This window comes from Chiloscyllium plagiosum, unplaced genomic scaffold (assembly GCF_037043375.1).
Source record: "Chiloscyllium plagiosum isolate Xiang-an unplaced genomic scaffold, Cpla_swu_hap1 HiC_scaffold_18, whole genome shotgun sequence".
In the NCBI taxonomy this organism is placed as follows: Eukaryota; Metazoa; Chordata; class Chondrichthyes; order Orectolobiformes; family Hemiscylliidae; genus Chiloscyllium; species Chiloscyllium plagiosum.
In genome coordinates, this window is record NW_028270156.1 from 9,827,507 (window position 1) to 9,846,974 (window position 19,468).

At 38.1% G+C, this 19,468-nt stretch overlaps 1 protein-coding gene across 9 annotated transcripts in view; it reads left to right on the forward strand.

The window, feature by feature from the left end:
• The window catches only part of gas2a (growth arrest-specific 2a), a 245,497-nt gene that overhangs the window by 102,279 nt on the left and 123,750 nt on the right, over nucleotides 1-19,468 (forward strand). For all 9 annotated transcript variants that reach the window (XM_043705415.2, XM_087996286.1, XM_087996287.1 and 6 more), the window contains 2 exons: nucleotides 2,323-2,444; nucleotides 18,348-18,489. In XM_043705415.2, coding sequence (XP_043561350.1) covers nucleotides 2,323-2,444; nucleotides 18,348-18,489 — 264 coding nt within the window. The remainder of the gene's footprint in view (nucleotides 1-2,322; nucleotides 2,445-18,347; nucleotides 18,490-19,468) is intronic.

Consider the following 19,468-nt stretch of genomic DNA (forward strand, 5'->3'; position numbering starts at 1 on the left):
ATCAGGCACTGGGAATTTATACACGTTCATGCCTGCTAAAGCATCTAATATCTCCTCCTTACTAATCTTACTATGTTCTAGAACCTCACCATCCCAACTCTGTGAATGCAGATGAGACGTATTCATTTATAACCTCAACCATGCTCCATGTAGGAGCAAATTACTGCAGATGCTGGAATCTGTAGTGAAAACAAAAAATGCTGAAGATCACAGTGGGTCAGCCAGCAATCGTGTAGAGAAAGCAAGTTAACATCTTAAATCTAGATGATCTCTAGCATTTTTTTGTTTTCACTGGCTCCATGCCAAATTGCCCCTTTGGTCTCTAAACAGGCCCCCACTCTTTCCCTGGTAATCTTTCCCTCTTAATATAACTGATAAAATACCTCACAGTTTTCCATAATCTTATTTGCCAAAGTTATTTTGTAGTCCCTGTTTTCTCTCCTAATTTATTTTTTGAGCAAACCCCTACACTCTTTTTACTCTTGAAGTATCCCCCCTGTTTTTAATGCACTGTACCTGACAGATGTTTCCTTCTTTTACTTTATCAAACTCTCTAAATTCCTTGACATCTAGTGTTCCCTGGAGTTGCTGCCCTTGCCCTTCATTCTTAGAAGATGCTGGCCTTGAATTCTCACTATACTGCTCTTAAAAGATTCCCACTTTCCAAATGTAGATTTACCAGCAAGTGGCTGCTCCCAGTCTATACCAGGTCCTATTTAATGATGTTGAAATTGTCCTTCCCCTAATTTAGATCACATAGCGTCTGCATCATTATTATCCATTTCCATAATGATTTCCAACCTTACTGAGTTATGGTCACTCTTCCCAAAATGTTCACCCACTGAAACTTTAACCACTTGACCACTATCATTCTCCAGGATTAGGTCTAGGAGTGCCTCATCTCTCATAGGACTGTCTGTAAACTGGCACAAAACACTTTTCTGAATGATTTTAAAAATTGCCCAGTTGAATTGGTTTCACACTAAAGTGATCCCAGTTAATGTTAGCAAAGTTAAAATCGCTACAACTATAAACTTATGTCTTCATACATTTCTGTGTTTTATTATATATCTGCTCCTCTATCCCTCACTGACTGTTGGGAGGCCTATAGTCTAATCCCACTAATGTAGTTGTCCCTTTTTTATTCCTAAACTCTACCCAGATGGCCTCATTTGAAAACTCTTCTAGACCATATTGCCTCATTATTGCAATAATGGTTTCCTTTATTAATAATGCAGTGCCTTCACTTCTCTTATATCCCATCATCATGCCTGAATCCTCTATACCCTGGAGTATTGAGTTGCCAATTCTAGCATTCCTTAAACATGTTTCAGTGAATGCAACAATATCATATTCTCACATGCTGGTCAGTGTTGTAAGTTCATCCACCTTGCCAGTCAACCTCCTTGCATTAAAATAGATAGAATTTATCTATCTAAATCTCCCATGTGTCTTATCCTGCCATGTCTTCTCTGCCTAATAGCATTCCTTTTACATCTGATTGTTCCCGACATAATATTAACTCTGTGCCTCAACCTGCTGCAAAATTAGATCAAAATCTCCTGCACAGAAAGATGAAACCTCTGCAGCAAGGGAGATAGTTTGATAGTCATTTGAACTGAAAACAACAGATACTAGAGATCACAGCGGGTCAGGCAGCATCCATGGAGAGAGAGCAAACTTATGTTTCAAGTTTTGATTACTCTTTATCGGATCTGAAGTGTGGATGGACAGTATTTATACTATAGATCGGGGTGGGGGGATGGGGGGGCGGAATTCACAATTTGAAGGTGTTGATCTCAATATTAAGCCTGGAAGACTGTAAAGTGCCTCGTCTGAAGATGAGATGTTGTTCCTCATTTTAGAAGGATACATTTCCCGTAAGAATTTTGATAGTTTGTTGCATTACCATCATAACATAGAGCAAATTTTTAAAAAGTACCACAAAACCAGTTATGCAAATAAAAAATATATAAATTGATGATATTTAAATTTAAAATAAGATTTAGCAAGTACATAGTTATTATTCCAGTGACAAAGGGAACAATCCAAGCAGAATCTAATAGGGGCCTAATTGATTATGGTAGGCATGGACTGTTTGGACTGAAGGGTCTGTTTCCATGATATATGACTTCATTGCTCAATGACTATATGACATGGACTATGGTAAGATTGTGGCAGAGTCATGTGAGATGTATGTGAGAATTATCTTGACAAAAGCAACTCGTTGTGTCTTTTATGTACCTGTCTGTTTGCAAGACTACTGGGAAGTAACAGAACATAACAATCATCAGTTTTAATTTTTACTTTTCTTTCTTTAAGGGAAAGAGATCACTGCAGAAAGTTTTATGGAAAAGCTGGATAATGGAGCACTTCTCTGTCAGCTGGCACAAACATTACAGGAGAAATTCAAAGAAAACAGCAGTGAAAACAAAGCTGCCAAGGTAAGAAATTTACCATCGTTCAATCAATACTGGAAGACATTAAGATGGTGACTTTTTAAAAGATGTTTAAATTTCACCCATAGCAAAAGGCTGTATTAGTGCTATAGATAATTAATGTTAAGCTGGGATTGTGTATCAAGTTAAATGATTGTTTATATCTGGATTTCTATGTTGTTTCAGGTATATGACATTGAAATAGGTAATTCACAGCCAAACTACTATTGCTGTATTTCAGCATTTGCAGATTGTTTGTGAAGGACTTGAATCAGTAAATAATAAAAAAATAAAGAAAATTTAATATATGCTTGTGATCTACAACACATCAGACCTTCAAATGTAGAAAATGCCAGGAATTCCAAACCAATGTATCAGAAACTGTGTTAAAGTTTGTAACTGGTTATTCTCAATTTTAAAGAGTACGTTTTCAGAGCTCCCGAGGGATACTTCACCTTTCATTTCCGCAGATCAGGAGTTCCTTTCTGATTTTCCACTACAATTAGATACTGCAAATGATGCCTTTAAAACGTATTGCCATTAAGCTGGCAATTAATAGCTCATTAAATGCATTCTTATATCAATTGCATATAATTGCATATTTCATCCAGAGAAAACTGCTACAATAGAAAGTTGTGGGCACAATGAAAGACCGGAGATTGTAAAATGGTGGCTGAGCCATTTCCAAGGATGGCCTCCATAGCAGCATGTTTGTGAGCATGCCACCACAGATATGTCATGCATGTAATACGAGCATGTGGAATGGACAGATTACTCACTCAGATCCTAATACAGATGTGGTTTTTGAACTGCCATATTGAACTTCACTTAGACGCTTGTAGCTGCATGAAGGCCCCCTTGTTACATTAGTGTCATTTCAATGATCACCAAAGAACTTTCAAATGAAGAGCTTTCTCCTTTCTTTGGCTGCCACAGAGTGATTGGAGATACTGTATTAAGTGTTGGAAGAGTTCGGAAGGGTTGTTGGTGTCTTAGATACTAAAAGAAAGTAGCTACAGAAATAGTGATTGTAATTGGTTGTAATTTTCCAAAAATCATTGGATTCTGGAGAAGAACCAGAGGATTGGAAAACTAGCACCTGATTTCAAAAAGAGAGGGAGGCAAAAAGTGCATAATGATTAGCCTAATATCAAAGTATTGGCAACAATTATTAAGGAACTAATAGAACATTTTAAAAATCATAATCTGATTAAGCAGAGTCAGGTTGGCTTCATGAAAGGGAAATCATGTCTGACTAATTTATTAGAGTCATAGAGATGTACAGCATGGAAACGGTCCCCTTGTCCATGCTGAGGAGATATCCCAACCCAATCTAGTCCCACCTGCCAGCACGTGGTCCATATTCCTCCAAACCCTTTGTATTCATATACTGATCCAGATGCCTTTTAAATGTGCAATTATACTATCCTCTACCACTTCCTCTGGCAGCTTGTTCCATACACGAATCACCCTCTGCGTGAAAAAGTTGCCCCTTAGGTCTCTTTTATATCTTTCCCCTCTCACCCTATACCTATGCCCTCTAGTTCTGGACTCCTCCACCCCAGGGAAAAGACTTTGTCTATTTATCCTATCCATGCCCCTCCTGATTTTATAAACCTCTATAAGGTCACCCCTCAGCTTCCGATGCTCCAGGGAAAACAGCCCTAGCCTATTCAACCTCTTCCTATAGCTCAAATCCTCCAACCCTGGCAACATCCTTGTAAATCTTTTCTGAACCCTTTTAAGTTTCACAATATCTTCCCGATAGGAAGGAGACCAGAATCCAATGTCCTATATAGCCACAACATGGCCTCCTAACTCCTATATTCAATGCTCTGACCAATAAAGGTAAACATACTAAACCCCTTTTTCATGATTCTAACTGCCTGAGACTTCACTTTCAAGAAATTATGAAACTGCACTCCAACATCTTTTTGTTCAATTTGTTTGTCAAGAAGGGCTCAACCAGAGTGAATAGAGGAGAAATAGTAGATTTGTTGTACTTTAACATCTTGAAGGCATTTGGCAAGGTTAAGTGGTAAGAACTCATGGTATTGGAGATAGTATATTGGCATAAATGGAGAATTAGCTAATTGTCAGGAAAGAAGTGGAGTTAAGGGCCACAGACTTGTGGAGCCAGAATCCTGTGTGTATTTAATATATAGATTCTTGATCAATAGAAGAATCAAGGGTTATGGGGGAAGGGCGGGAAAATGGCCATGAAGAATGTTGGATGGGCCATGGTCCTGTTGAATGGCACAGGAGGCTGGAAAGGCAGACTGGCTACTCCAATTCCTATTTCTTAAGATCATATAGTCTTTTTTTAGAATCCCTACAGTGTGGAGACCAGACCATTCAGCCCAACAGGTCCACAATGACCCTCCAAAGAGTAACCCATCCAGATTCATTCCACTACCCAATACTCTACATTTACCCCTGACTAATGCACTTAACCTACACATCCTTCAACACCATGGGCAATTTAGTATGACCAAATTCACCTAACTTGCACCTCTTTGGATTGTAGGAGGAAACCAGAGCACCTGGAGGAAACCCACACAGGCACAGGTAGAATGTGCAAACTCCACACAGGCAGTTACCCGAGGCTGGAATCGAGCCAGGGTCCTTAGCACTGTGAGGCAGCAGTGCTAACCACTGAGCCACCGTGCCACCTATCTGTTCTAAATGAATGATATTTGACTTTTCCAATGAGTTCTGAAAAGCTTGAAGGCTTCTGTGCCAGAAACCTGGAATTACCAATGGGAACTGTAGTTGAAAATCCCTTTAAGTTCTCTTATTTTTGAGAATTCAGAATAAATAGTAGCAACCATTAACATAGTCTTCAATTTCGAATTGGATTTGGAATTTCTGACGTTTTACAGGTACAAATTTCAAATCCATATCTCACAAAATTTCCTTTCTTATCCTAATTCAATACAACTGGTTCCCCTCAGTATCTGAAAAGGCATAGAAATGGAGGCTAGGGAGCAAAGAGGGCATAATGTACACAAAGAGAGGTGGAAGGGGGTTCTCAGTAGAAAACTACTTTTCTATTCAAGGGAAAAACGGTGAAAGAACAAATATTTGGAACTGAACATACTGGACATGACAGAGCTCCATGTTGAAGTCATCGTCATTACACACTCACTGGTATGATTATCCACCTAGGAAATTCCTTCTCATTGGTCATAGGTTCTGTGGGTTCTTGCTTGGCTGATGAGCCCAGTTCTAGCATCTTATCTCCAACCACACATTTGGTAGATGTTTCTGGGAGATGGAAATATTTCCTGGCCTTGAGACCATTGGCATTCCTTTCTCCTGTTTCTTTTCTGAACTTCGTCTTGCAGACTGGTGATTGCGAGACAAGTCAGACCAGTATTTCTCATTTCCAGTGATTTGCATTATATTTCATCTGCATTGTTCCTTTTCATTCACTGAACCTGTCCAAATCCACTTGTAGACTCCTCAGAATTTACATTCTTATGTACTTATGCAATATCTGAGAATATTACATTTAGCCACCACATCATCAAAATAATTTTTATAGATTTTGAACAGCTCAACACTAATTGATATCTCTGATGTCCCCCCTTCAATTTTGTTTTGATTTAACCCTCTCTCTTTCCCTACATTTCTGTCATTTTTGTTGTTATTGGTGGGTGGTGCTTGTTAATTATTGTTTTTTATCATTAATAAATTTGTTTATTCAGTCATTGGTTTTTCAAAAAGTGAGCTATGTTCTTATTGAGGATTTGAAGTGGAGAGCACAACATGCAGCAATTCCATCCTTTTGTAGATTGAGATGGTTCCCAAACTGCCAGCCTCCTGTACTGTTTATTGTGCCGTGGAGTCCATGCACCATGTGTATTTTGATCATGGGCAATAAAGAATGTCAGACCAGCCATGATCCTATTGAATGGCTCAGCAGACTCAAGGTTTAAATGGCCTGCTCCTGTTTCCTTTCTTTAATGTCATTTTATTGGCATTTAGTCACTTAGAGAATTTGTCATTATTCTATTGAGTGTACTTCAGCCCCATGTTCTGATGTTTGCGCACTTGGTACAGGGACAGATAAGCAGGTCAGAGAATCTCCCCTTGGGCCTTGGTCTGTCTAAAGTAACCATCGACAGGTCCAAGCAGCAGGTCATGGAGGGATCAATATTCCTGATTGCCAGACCTAAACATTGTCCGCTAAGATCCTTGAAACGTTCAGAAGGAGATGGTACTGTGGATGCTGGGGTCCATTATATCCTCCTTTTTGATTTAGTCATTTGCTTTATTTCCCCATCTTTTTGATTTTTGTTATTGTTGCATTGCCCATAATTGGCAGTATTTGTTCAGTATTGACTGAATGATTAGAAAATTTGGTGATGGGTTCGTTAAAACAAAAAAAAGGAACAGGGTTCTTCCTCAGTGGAATCATGGCCTCTGAAAAGGGAAAAGGATCCAGGATGGAAAACAATGAAAACTGGTGTTTGTGCTGAGTTATAGATTAACATAAAACCCTAGCAAATCTCTAATGATCTTTTACTGCCTAATTCAATATATAGGTATCAGTCTATTAAACACTCCACTGGTAACAGCTTGGAAATGTGAGAATGACCAGTTTATTCCTACTCTATAGGAAGTAGGACAGGCCTGTCCTCGGATGCTGCCTGAATTGCTGTGCTCTTCCAGCACCACTGATCTAGAATCTGGTTTCCAGCATCTGCAGTCATTGTTTTTACCTCGTAGTTTATTCCTACTGCCTGTTCTCTGTCATTTAGTCAATTCTCAGTCCATTGTAATATGTTAACCCCAATCCCATGTGCTCTAATTTTGGATAGTGGGACCTTACCAAAAGCCCACTGAAAATCCATATTGTAGCCACTGTTACCCAAAAGCTCCTTTATGGCAAAGTTAATCGTTAGCCCTTTCTCATTATACAATACTACATTTCCTTCCCTGAAAGACTCTCTTAAATAAGTCCATGAACTGCTGTAGCCTGAATGAATCTCACATGTAAGAGACACAGCTAGCATTGCCAAATGCAGATGTGCTGGTCCTCGTGCAAACCATGACCACAATGATTGTCCAGCTTTAGTAGTATGTTTCCTTCTAGGTTGCATCATGCTGACACGATAATAACCAGGCAATGCAAATTTTGTGTTCTCTGCTTAACCTTCACTGCATCTGGAATAATCGCACATTGCAATTGCTGCACTGGCTGGCAGGTTTAATCAAGTTTTTTTAGCCCAAAGAAGTATCAAAATCAATTTGAATCAAATTCAACATTAGACCAGAAACGAATAAGGTATAGGAGCAGAGTTAAGCTATTCGGTCCATCAAATCTGCTCCACCATTCAATTATGACTGTTTGGTTTTTCAACCCCATTCTTTTGCCTTCTCCTTGTAATCATTGATCAAGAACGTATCTATTTCGGTCTTAAATACAATCAATGACTTGGCCTCTACAGTGTTCTATGGCATTGAATTCCAGAGATTCACCATCCCCTGGCTGAAGAAAATTCTCCTCATCTAAAGGATCATCCCTTCACTCTGTGACTGTACCTTTGGGTCCTAATCTCTCCTACTAGTGGAAACATCCTTTCCATGTCCACTCTATCCAGACTTCTCCAAATTCTGTAAGTTTCAATGTTACCTCCCACCCCCACATCCTTTCAAGCTCCGTTGAGTACAGACCCAATGTCCTCAACTGCTCTTCACATGACAAGCCAAGATCAATTTTGTAAATGTCCCCAGACCCCTTGTTATGAACCAGTCTAAACCCCCTCAAAATATATTAAAAAGATAGCCTAGACCTCAACCTTTTCTTATTTTTAAAGTAGTGTTAGGTGTTGTGTTCTGGATGCAATTCGATTGGTCAAACTCCCTTCCCACCTCCGCAACACTATCTGTCCCTCCATCTGTCTTTGTTTCATCAGTTAACTTAGCAATCTGGTTGATTTATGCACCTCCTGTCTTTTAGCTTCCCCTGCAACTTTTCTTTAGTAATGCCCACTGCACTTACCTCTGCCCTACGATTCTCTTGAAGTTCTAAGATGCTGCTGGTATCTTCCACCATGAAGACTGACACAAAGTACCTATACAGAACACTTTGCAGAATACTTTAAGTCTATGTACCTGTGCTCATACATTTTCACAGTACTGCGTTTCATTTCTAGCTAATACCCTTACCATCTGAATGAACATATGAATTTAAAAAATAATAAACTACTAATAAAATATTCTTAGTAAGACAAACTTAACAGTTGTTTTTAGATGTTCCAATACTGAGATATAATGCAAAAATCTACTGCTTGTCTTCTTTAATTTCTACCTGGCCAAATTGAAAAAAATGCCAGCTGTAATAACACACAGAAATTACTTAATTACTCCCAACCAAATTACTCCCTCCTAACATTACTAAAAGGACCCATTTTTCAATGCTTGCGATGGTTATGAAGAGCATTATTGATTCTGACATTTGCCATTTTAAAATTCTGGCAAATGTCCTGTTGCCTGTGAACTTGCATCATAGCATTAAAAGACAAATGCAGTGAAAAGGAGATTAATTCATTATTCAGTGGCAAAGAAAAAACTTAATTTACATTTTGATTTAATGTAATAATCCATCTCATTCACAGGTGTCCCTCTTCTAAAGAGCCTTCTAATAGCATGCCTTAATTTTACTGTGATTTGTAAATTACAGAACAACTTGTCTCCACTTTTGCTTTGTGATGTGATTTTGTATATATCAAGAACTGTTTTGGAATAAAGCATATTCAGCAAGTTTTATTAAATGCACTGTTGCTCAGCTTGCTCCTCAGCCCCTTACTTCCCTGGCCACTTCCCTCCCTCAGCCCCCACTGGATCTCACTTGTTGCTTCTCTTTCTCCTTTACTTGCTCTTACCCACCCCTTCATCGCCCTCCCGTTCCCTCTTGCTATTTACATCATCTCAGTTCTTTTTCTCTGACCTCTTCCCTTCATGACCCTCTGATGCCATTGACCTTTCCCAATCCTCATCACTCCATCCCAACTGCCTATTTCGTTCCTGTCTCTTTCACTAATCCCGTTTTCAGTTGCTTCCCGTTTCTGATCCCATCATTGCTTCTTGATCCCTGCTTTCATCTGTCGAAACCTTCGCTGCCATCCACCCCTCTACCTCCCTACCACTTCCCACTTCCATCTTCTGACCCCTTCACACCATATAACTCACCACTTCTATCTCACAAACTCCTCACTCGTTCCCGCTCCCCAAGTTCTTCTCTCACCCTCTTAGTACTTCCTTTCTCCTGCCTTGTTCATCCTGGCTCTTCCAAGTGAGGACTCAAGAGAGGGACATCAAGAAGTGGATCTAAAGAAGGCAGCAAGCAGTGGGAATGCAGAAGGAAACAAAGAGGAATATGGAGAGGGAAACAATGAACAAAAGCCAGCAGAAAGAGTAGTAAGTAATGAAGAGTAGTAAATTATGAAGGTTAATTAGTAAGAATAGTATGTTGGGGCCAATTCAGAAAAACGCAGTCAGTAGGTTTGTAAATGTAAAATAAATCAGATTAAGAACTCAAAATTATTGCATCATTTATTTTAAGAAAATGATTTTTAGCTTTTTTAAAAATTGCCATTTTGGAGGAGCTCTAGACAAAGGATAGCCATATTATATTTGCTTTCTCATTTTCATACAGGGAGGATGGCCAGTGATATATTTTGAGATTTCAATAGATGCAGGCATTGGACATGATGGACCAAATGACCTCCTTCTGCTTTGTGACCATTTAAAAATTCTGCATCTCCTCAGTTAGCTCCGATGAAAGGTGCCAAAGCAGTTGATTCTTCCTCTTACTTTCCTTTCTTTCTGCAGGGATACCCCTCTCTCTGCTTTGTCTTTCTCCCCAGTGACATGGTAGAAGTTAGAAGCATGCTAAGTGAGGAATGAAAGATCAAAATCTATGCTCCACCACTCTGTGGCGATGCTTAAAGCATTGACTTATTACTTCACAGTGCTATTTCATTGCACAATGTGTTGATAATCTACCAACGAACTTTGTAGCCAGTGTTCCGCCAGCTCATTCAGTCTTCTTTTAACTCGGCTCTCCTAAGTCAGGCAACAATCTCCATATGGTGAAGACATTACTTTCTCAATTTGCATTTACCATCTGGAGATGTCGTTTTCTTACCTGGGGTAGTGAAATTCAACTCTGATCTCTCGACAATTGAAAACATAATAGCATTGATTTGCCTTTTCCCAGAAGAGGTACATATTTGTGCGAAGTTGGATACTGATGTAATTTGTATGTTGGTTTTCCTGGCGTGTGATATTTCCGGCACATTGGAATGTTAATACTTAAACTTACTGGTGAGCCCAATTGTATTGATCAATATGCATCTTTGCAGTTGGGTGGAAATGCTGCTTGGGTGGCATAGGATAAGTGTCAGTCCTCTCTTTTATGCTATAAAACATACTTAAAATTGCATATTAATAAACAAGTTCAATCTTAACTGCTAGTACAGTTAGATTTTAAAAATAATTAAACATAAATATCAAGGTTCGAATAGCTTTTCTCTTTTTACTCGAACACAAGGAAAGATCATCTAACAATTTATAAATAACATGCTTATTCTCCTGTGTTGCATTTGACATAGATTGTTACAACTGACATAGATAAGTGATTTTTTAAATTCATTCATGAAACAAGGGCATCTCTGACTAGACCAGCATTTATTGCCCATCCCTAATTGCCCAGAGGGCAGTTAAGAGACAACCACGTTCCTGTAGCTCTGGAGTCACACATAAGCCAGCACAGGTAAGTTTGGCAGTTTCCTTCCCTGAAGGACATGAGTGAAATGGATAGGTTTTTCCAACAATCAGCAATAGTCTCATAGCCATCATTGGACTCTTATTTCCAAAATTTCATTGAATTCAAATTCCACCATCTACCATGGCAGGATTCAAACCCAGGTTCCCAGTAGTAGTGTAGTTATGAATAATGTCATTAATCTGAGAGAAAAACTTTATTAACAATCATGGAAGAATTATGTTGACCATATTTCAGCTCAAAAATAGAATAGTGAGGACGGAGCAGACAATAATTCCTCCTAGCATTGGATATTTCTTGGTTAAATAATAATCAACCTGGTTTTTAGCTTATAACCTGAATTTGGGAAGGCAGGAATACTGGAATTACTGGGAGTGATGTTTTAGCCTGGGTGCTAGCCAAATTTCAACAATAATTGATTCAATTTACTGCAATATCAGGATGGCAACTGAAAATGATCCATGTTACCATGCAGCACAACAGTGTGTAGAGGTGAAGATAGTTCTTCCAAAGATTTACTTGACAAAATTGTCATCAATACAGTACGTAAGAACTACCGGTATGTGCAAAATGGGCACATATTTGCACTCATCGTTCACATTTCAAAATATTAAAGGATCCAATAGTTTATTTTTGAATTCATTACAAAATCTTTCTTTAACTCCAGTAATCAATCTTTCCCCTGAATTTTATCAACTCCTGTACAAGAAGTCTAAATCTAAAATATGTAGCGTACAAGGATTAGTTCTGTCAAGGTTTGAAAATACATTAATCTAGTTTTTCAATATTAGCTTTCCAAATTCAGCAGTGGATACTGCAGTGAGTAGTTATAGTCTGTGGTGGAGGTTTACTGAAACAGTCTCTTCAGTATGTCAGTAACAATGGAATCTTTTCAAACTAGTCCCAAAGATTCCCAAAGCAGTCCAACAAATGGCACTCTTTGTTATCTAGAATTGACCTTACTCATTTAATGTCATTGATATTTTGCCCTGCAAATTTCTGAAAGTGCAAGATTCAAATAGTATGGTGTCATCTACAGGGCATCTCGGACCTGACTGAGCAGAGGATGCAACTGTGTAAGAACCACACAGCACAGAGGCTGTTCAGTCCATTATGTCTTTGCTAGCTTTTAAAGAGCTGACTAGTTAAGTTCCAGTTCCCAACTTTTGTAGCAAAAATCTAAAAATTAAACAGATGTCCAACTGCCTTTTGACAACAAGATAAACAAAGACAAAGAAAGAAATGGATTAAAAGACGAGAGAGGGAGAAAAAAAGATGAAAGTGAAGTAAAATAAAATCCTTATTTTTACTTTTAAATCTTCAACAATTAAGATGTCAAGGAAAGGGATCCGTAAATCTACAAAAACTAAAATAAGAAGGTAAGATATCTACACTTGTGATTGTTAATTTTCAGTGCACAAGATTGATTGCAGATTGTAACATAAACCACATTGTTAGGTATGAAATGACTTGTGGTAAGATTACTTATTTTCAACCATGTTAATATGTGAACTTCATGCTACTCAATGCATTTGATTGGAGGCTGACTGTAGAAGAGCCCTGTCAGGGAGTCTTGGGATAATCCTTGGCAATTTTGGCAGACCACCCTGCAAAATGTAGAAAGTGTGTTAGTAGATGGCAAGCCAGAAAAAATGGGATGTTGGCAAATCATGGGGCAGAATTGGTAGTGAGAGTTACAAAAAATGTAGGGCTAAAAGCTTCAGATTGTAGTTGGAGAAGGGTTCCAAATAACAATGTGGAGTGGACTAATTAGCATAATACGTACTTGAGGAGCACGACACCTTCTGCCCTACAAACAGTGCTGGATAACCTCATTTTGCTTGATCAATCTGCTTCCATTTCCATTTTGCTACTGTGCTTCCTGAGCCCTGGGAAATCTGACCAGTTACCTTTCAATTAAATCAGGTTTCCCAGCTGTTCTGTCAACCTGATTTAATTATTATAATAAATTAAACTCCCTTTCCACTGGGATACCGACACTGCAACACAGCAGATTACTTTTCCATTTTGCGATTTTTAATTTTTAATCCATTCCACAACATGACTTCCTTCAGTCTGTTGTGATTGCATGAGAGACTAGAAGGTAAGAAACAGGTTGATTAATATTGACATCATGTCATTGACTATAAATGGATAATATGGATAAAAATAAAATATAGTATCTTAATAATGGATTATTATGGTTACTGTCGTTGCATTGTGGTATTTTGTGAGATTTCTAAAGTCCAACTGAATTGGTTGCTATTGCTACAAAGATGATCCAACATGTTTTATAGAATAACTATTTTCAGAGTATTTCCTTTGATGCTGATGTTCACTTTTACCTGGTGTAGCATTCCTGATTAACGACTGGATGAGGTTGTAAAATCTCCACTGATATTGCAAAATGCTCTGCTTTGAAAGTTATAAGATATTTTGCAACTGTCATTCCCTTTGGAAAATTTTCATGTCACTAAAAAAAGGCCAACTCTGACAATTTTGTGTTAGGTTACCAGATCTTGGTATCAAATTATCTAAATTCTTTGGTAAACCTTTGTTTTAAGCTGCATGTTGAACCTCTGACTGAATTGAACTATATATTTGTGATACCCCTACAAGGCCCATGTGGAAATCATTAATTAATCTCCTAGTGGAGCTGATAAAGTATGAGTTCCCTTGGTAACAGGCAATGGCTGCCCAACTGGAACTCGTCACTGGGCCCTCTATTGCAACACAGTGGCAGACTCATTACCTCTGGGTCAGTGGATCCAGGTTCAAGTCCCACCTGCCATGCAGATGTATCACAACTGCTTAATGGCTCGCTTGTGGTACAGTGGTAGAGTCTCTTCCCCTGAGCTGGGAGGCCTGTGTTCCAGTCTCACCTGCTCCAGAGGTGTGTAACTACATCTCTGAACAAATTGATCAGCAAAATAGGTTCAATAAAAATAAAGTAGAACCAGGGATGGGTATGCAGAACTGGCTGGAACTAGCAATGACTCATGCTCAACAATAAGTGATGATGTCTTTCTGCTATAGGAAGGATGTTGTGAAACTTGAAAGGGTGCAGAAAAGATTTACAAAGATGTTGCCAGGGTTGGAGGGGTTGAGCTATAGGGAGAGGCTGAATAGGCTGGGTGCGTCAGAGGCTGAGGTGTGACCTTATAGAGGTTTATAAAACCATGAGGGACATGGACAGAGTGAATAGACAAGTCTTTTCCCCGAGTTGGTGGAGTCCAAAACTAGAGGGCATTGGTTTAACATGAGAAGAGAAAAATTCAAAAGGGACCTCAGGGACAACTTGTTCATGCAGCGGGTCATGCATGTATGGAATAAGCTGCCAGAGCAAGTGGTGAGGTCTAGTACAATTACAACTTTTGAAAGGCATCGGGAAGGATATATGAATAGGAAAGGTTTAGAAGAAAGTGGACCAAATGCTAGCAAATGGGGCTAGATTAGTTTAGGATATCTGCTTGGCATGGACATGTTGGACCGAAGGCTCTGTTTTCGTGCTGTAGACCTCAAGACTCTATGTTCCTTTCCAGTTGGGCTTCCTGAGTTATTACAAATTAAATTTAACAGTAAATTCAATGCTCAACATTGCTAGCTTAGCTCGAAGTCATACTCCTTTTGAGTATGGTTTTCTACAAGGTGCACTAAATTTACATTTCAGTTTTGGGAGGACTGCAATAGTAGCAATGATCTTCCTGAGAGTAGGTCACCTGCTCATTTCTCCATTTCATGCTTTTCTCTTCAGTAGTCTGAAGCAACCTTCCCTTTTCAACTTTAAGAAGCACTATGATGAAGGAAAACATGCACAGGGTGGTTTCTCCTATGTTTTCCTTCTACCTTCCCCTTGAAGTGCTTAAAGGAAATGTAAGTCATTTGCCTGAAAGATCGTTTGTCTGCAAGCTGCCATTGTCCTTCAAGGTTCTGGCTCTTCTGCCATTGCACATTTTATGTTATTGCCTTTGGTTATGGCTCATAAGCCTAAGCATGTGACTCTTACCTGAGCCTGCAGCGAATCACAAAAGGGTAAGGTCAGCTAATACCTGGAGGTTTAAATGGACCTATTACCCTTTTGCTCTTATTATTGTGCAGAAATAAATCATGCTTAGTGTTTCCATTTTTCATCATTCAAGATTGTACTCCTAACACTGAAGTCAATGTGGCAGCATTGTAATTGATCACTTAAAACTAGCTAGAATTAATTTGTGAACTCCCCCCTGAGCCACAAGAATCCTTTAGTTGCTATGTGAAACAGCAGATCATTTGTTCCAAATAGTTTACAAAGGTTTGGCACTTCATAAAAAAGATAAACTGTGTGAGATTATGCTAGGTGAAAGGTTAGGATTCTGTTATATTACTACTGCATTCCAATAAGGTTACATCTTGCTTCAGCATATGAGTGTTTTTGAAAGAAATTGATAACTTTTTGTGTACATGTGTGTACATTAAGCAATGTCGCCTCAAGCAGAATTACAATATTCAATGTTATCCACAAGTGTGGGAGGTAAATTTCAGCAGAGATTCTCCAACAAGTCCATCATATCCATGGAAATTTGAAAACGTGGCTTAAACTCTCCAGGACTTCACCCTTCTTAATGCTTAAAATTTCACAGAAAGCTTGCTGCCAGTGTATGGTGCTCAAACTACTCTGTACATGCTTCACGTAATTAAGAATAAACTGCTCTGATTGTGTGAGCCTGTATTGGGAAGCAGATGCTCCCAGATCATGTGGTCAGTTACGAAGTGGGAATGCTCAATGCTGACCACGAAGACAATTTCCCACCAAGATCTAGCAGTATTTTTTTAAAATGATAATATCAATTTAAATGTTAATTTAATTCCAGCATCAATAATGGGTAATTTGCAATGGTATGTCATCAAATCACATTAAATAATTTCCATAGATAGCAAACCAAGAATGAAAACAATACTGATTATCCTTCACTTTTTAACCATTTCATACAGAGAACAAGAGATAAGTACATATGCATTTGAATATGATCATCAGAATTTAATAACTCATTTTAAAAATTAATTTTCTATAATCTGTGGAATGTTGCTGAAATTTTTGTCTTGCATTCATTCGGACAATTGCAAGAAATGCTAAAGGAAACAAAATTCATGCGGTGTGAGAAGAGAGTGCTGATAGTTGTCAAGTGGGCTGTGATTGGTACAGGCATTGCTGTAGAAAATGCAAGGAACCCATCTAATGCTTATTTTGTGATGAAGATATCCACATATAAGTTTCTCTAGACCAAAGAAATACTTCAGTAATAATTATAACTTAGTATACTGTTAACACAGATCCTACTCATTCAACAAGACTTGCCCTTTTTTACAGGAATTTTACAGGAAGACTAGTAAAATGTGGAAGTCCATGACAAATCAAATGACTTTTGGGATATCCACCAACAAGAACTTAAACAATACATCTTACTGAGGAGTGAGAATCATTGACAATAACCTTTGCATTTCCTCGTTTAATGATGATGTTCAGATATCAGAGTTGCTCTATGTTTCACAGTGGTCGTGGTGCCAAATTCTGATGGTGTTGTTATCAGTATAACCTCAAAAGCTGGGACATAGTTTTATAAGATTATAATATTTTCAGATAAAGTGGGTTGGGAATTTGAAACGAATTGCACAAAAATCACCATTTTAAGGTCCTACATATTATTATATTCAAAGGTAATTTTGTCCTCATTTGTGATGGCATGGTGGCTCAGTGGTTAGTACTGCTGCCTCACAGCGCTAGGGACCCGAGTTCGATTCTAGCCTCAGGCGACTGTCTGTGTGGCATCTGCAGATTCTCCCAGTGTCTGTGTGGTTTCCTCTGGGTGCTCTGGTTTCATCCACAATCCAAAGATGTGCAGGTTCGGTGAATTGGCCTTGCTAAAGTACCCATAGTTTTCAGGGATATATAGGGTAGGTGCATTACTCATGGGAAATGTAGAGTAATAGGATAGGAGAATGGGTGTGGCTGGGTTATCCTTCACAGGATAAATGCGGACTTGTTGGGCCAAATGGCCTGTTTTCACACTGTACGGATTATATGATTCTTATGACAGAAATTGCTTATGGCAACTTATCACATCGTATTTACACTCTCCTCTGATTAGTGCTGGAAAATGTAATCATGATGTGATAGATCTCTATTACATTGCAAACTAAACATTGTTTAATGGAAGAAATTATCAGGAAATGCCGTCAAATGTAATTTTTACAATACTACAAGTAATCTCTCATATGCAAAAGCAGATTCAAGACTGAATGTACTTTTCAGATAAAGAGGAATTACACATTGGGCTAATTGGATGCCTATCTTACTACATTTTTTGAAGTTCATACAACGTTAAAAACACAAGTAAGCATGTAATAATTTTGCTGTAATTTGTCTCACTTTGTCACTAGACACATTTTCTGAAGATACTCAGTATAAATTACAACTGAGATAAACAAGTTAAATTTACTCTCTTATTTTTCAAAATCATCTGAAAATGATGTTCTGAGCATAAAATTGAAGATACTGAATAAGCATATTGTTTAGTGCAGCTGACCAATGTTGATACATTCTGGAACATTACATTGTGTAATCAAAATTCAGTTCACAGAGTCACAGGTGTGAGCTCAAATCTCAATTCTAAATCTAAGCTTTTTAGAGTGGCTGAGGCCCTCAATTGAAAGCTTTAAAGAAAAGATCAGATTACACAAAGTACTCTCCAATGTATGTATAATCATGTTTTTGTGAAATTCATATTTTCTCAAATTTTGTTTCAACACTTATTTTGGGCATTGTAAGGGTTTGAGTTAACAAGGATTGAAATCTTTGACTAAAATTCTTTTCATAAAATGTTTTGCGAAAATGAAAGAAAATTAGAGTAATTCATTGACCAATATGTGTATTTGAAGACAAACTGATCATAAATTCTGGGTTAAGACATGAATAAGTATGCCAGAAGTACAGAATTTAAGTGGCACACATAGGAGGTAAGAGCAGATGTAAAACATTTAATATATGTTTATTGGATGACTGTACAGTTTGCCACATACTTCATTAGCCTGAGATATTTTCTTCAATGAATCAATATTTTTCTTTATATTCACAGCATCTGCTTCCAAAGAAAATTCCTTGCAAAGCGAATGCCCCTTCGGGTTCTTTCTTTGCCCGTGACAATACTGCAAATTTCCTCGCCTGGTGTAGAGAAGTAGGGGTGGATGATACTTTTCTTTTTGAGTCGGAAGGTTTAGGTACGTAGTCAGTTATATATACATCATGACATGCTATATTAGGATTAACTGCAATATAGAATATCTTGAAGATTTGACTGTGATAGGTCAAATATTTTCTGTGATCTGCACTGGTGCACTGAATTCGATGTGAAAAGCCCGATTTAGTTTGATGAATGCATTGTCTATATTGCCTGGAGAATAAATGAGCCTTTGTGTATCTGAGAAACCTCTTTTCTCAAAAAAGATAAAAGTTCACTTGACAAAAACTGACTGCAGTGCTTATCGTTCGAGTAACTGATACGCTTTTCTCTATGTATTAATGGAACTATTTTGCACTATTGTTTCCAACTGACAGCTTGATATACTTATCACTTCTTTTTTCTGACATACTGTAATGCAACATGAAACTGTCAGTGATCTCAAGAGAAATGGCCTCAAAGGTGACTATCTGCACTTTGACACTGTTGGCTCAAATATTGCTTTTTTAGGACAAACCGCCAATGGAAGGAGCCTTCTTCATTGTGAAACAAAGAAGAGCTGAAGCAGAGATTCTGACAAAGGTTCCACCTCAGTTGGTGTTGGAATGCTGTGTATTATATGATTTGTATGATCAGTGTTGTAATTTGCGTCTTTTGACTGACCTTACCTAATGATTTCTTTCATCAACCACAGCCCTTTCCCAGTTACTGTGCATAAAAACCACATTCATTTCCACTTTGTTTTTCATTTATGCATGTGAAAACAATCTATGTGTCAGCTGAGCCTCTAATATTTGACAAACAGTACCCTAACAGGACTTGCAGTTTGACTAAAAAGATACCATTAATTAGAAAGATTTTAGTAACAGTAAACTTATGCTTCCGCCTCACCTAATTCTTTTCAATATCTTTCAGTTATGTTTTAACTTCAGGCATTTATTTGAAGTAGCACTTTAAAGAATGACTGAAAAGATTAAACTCCTCACTTTTTGTTTATTTAAAATTCAAATTCAAAACCA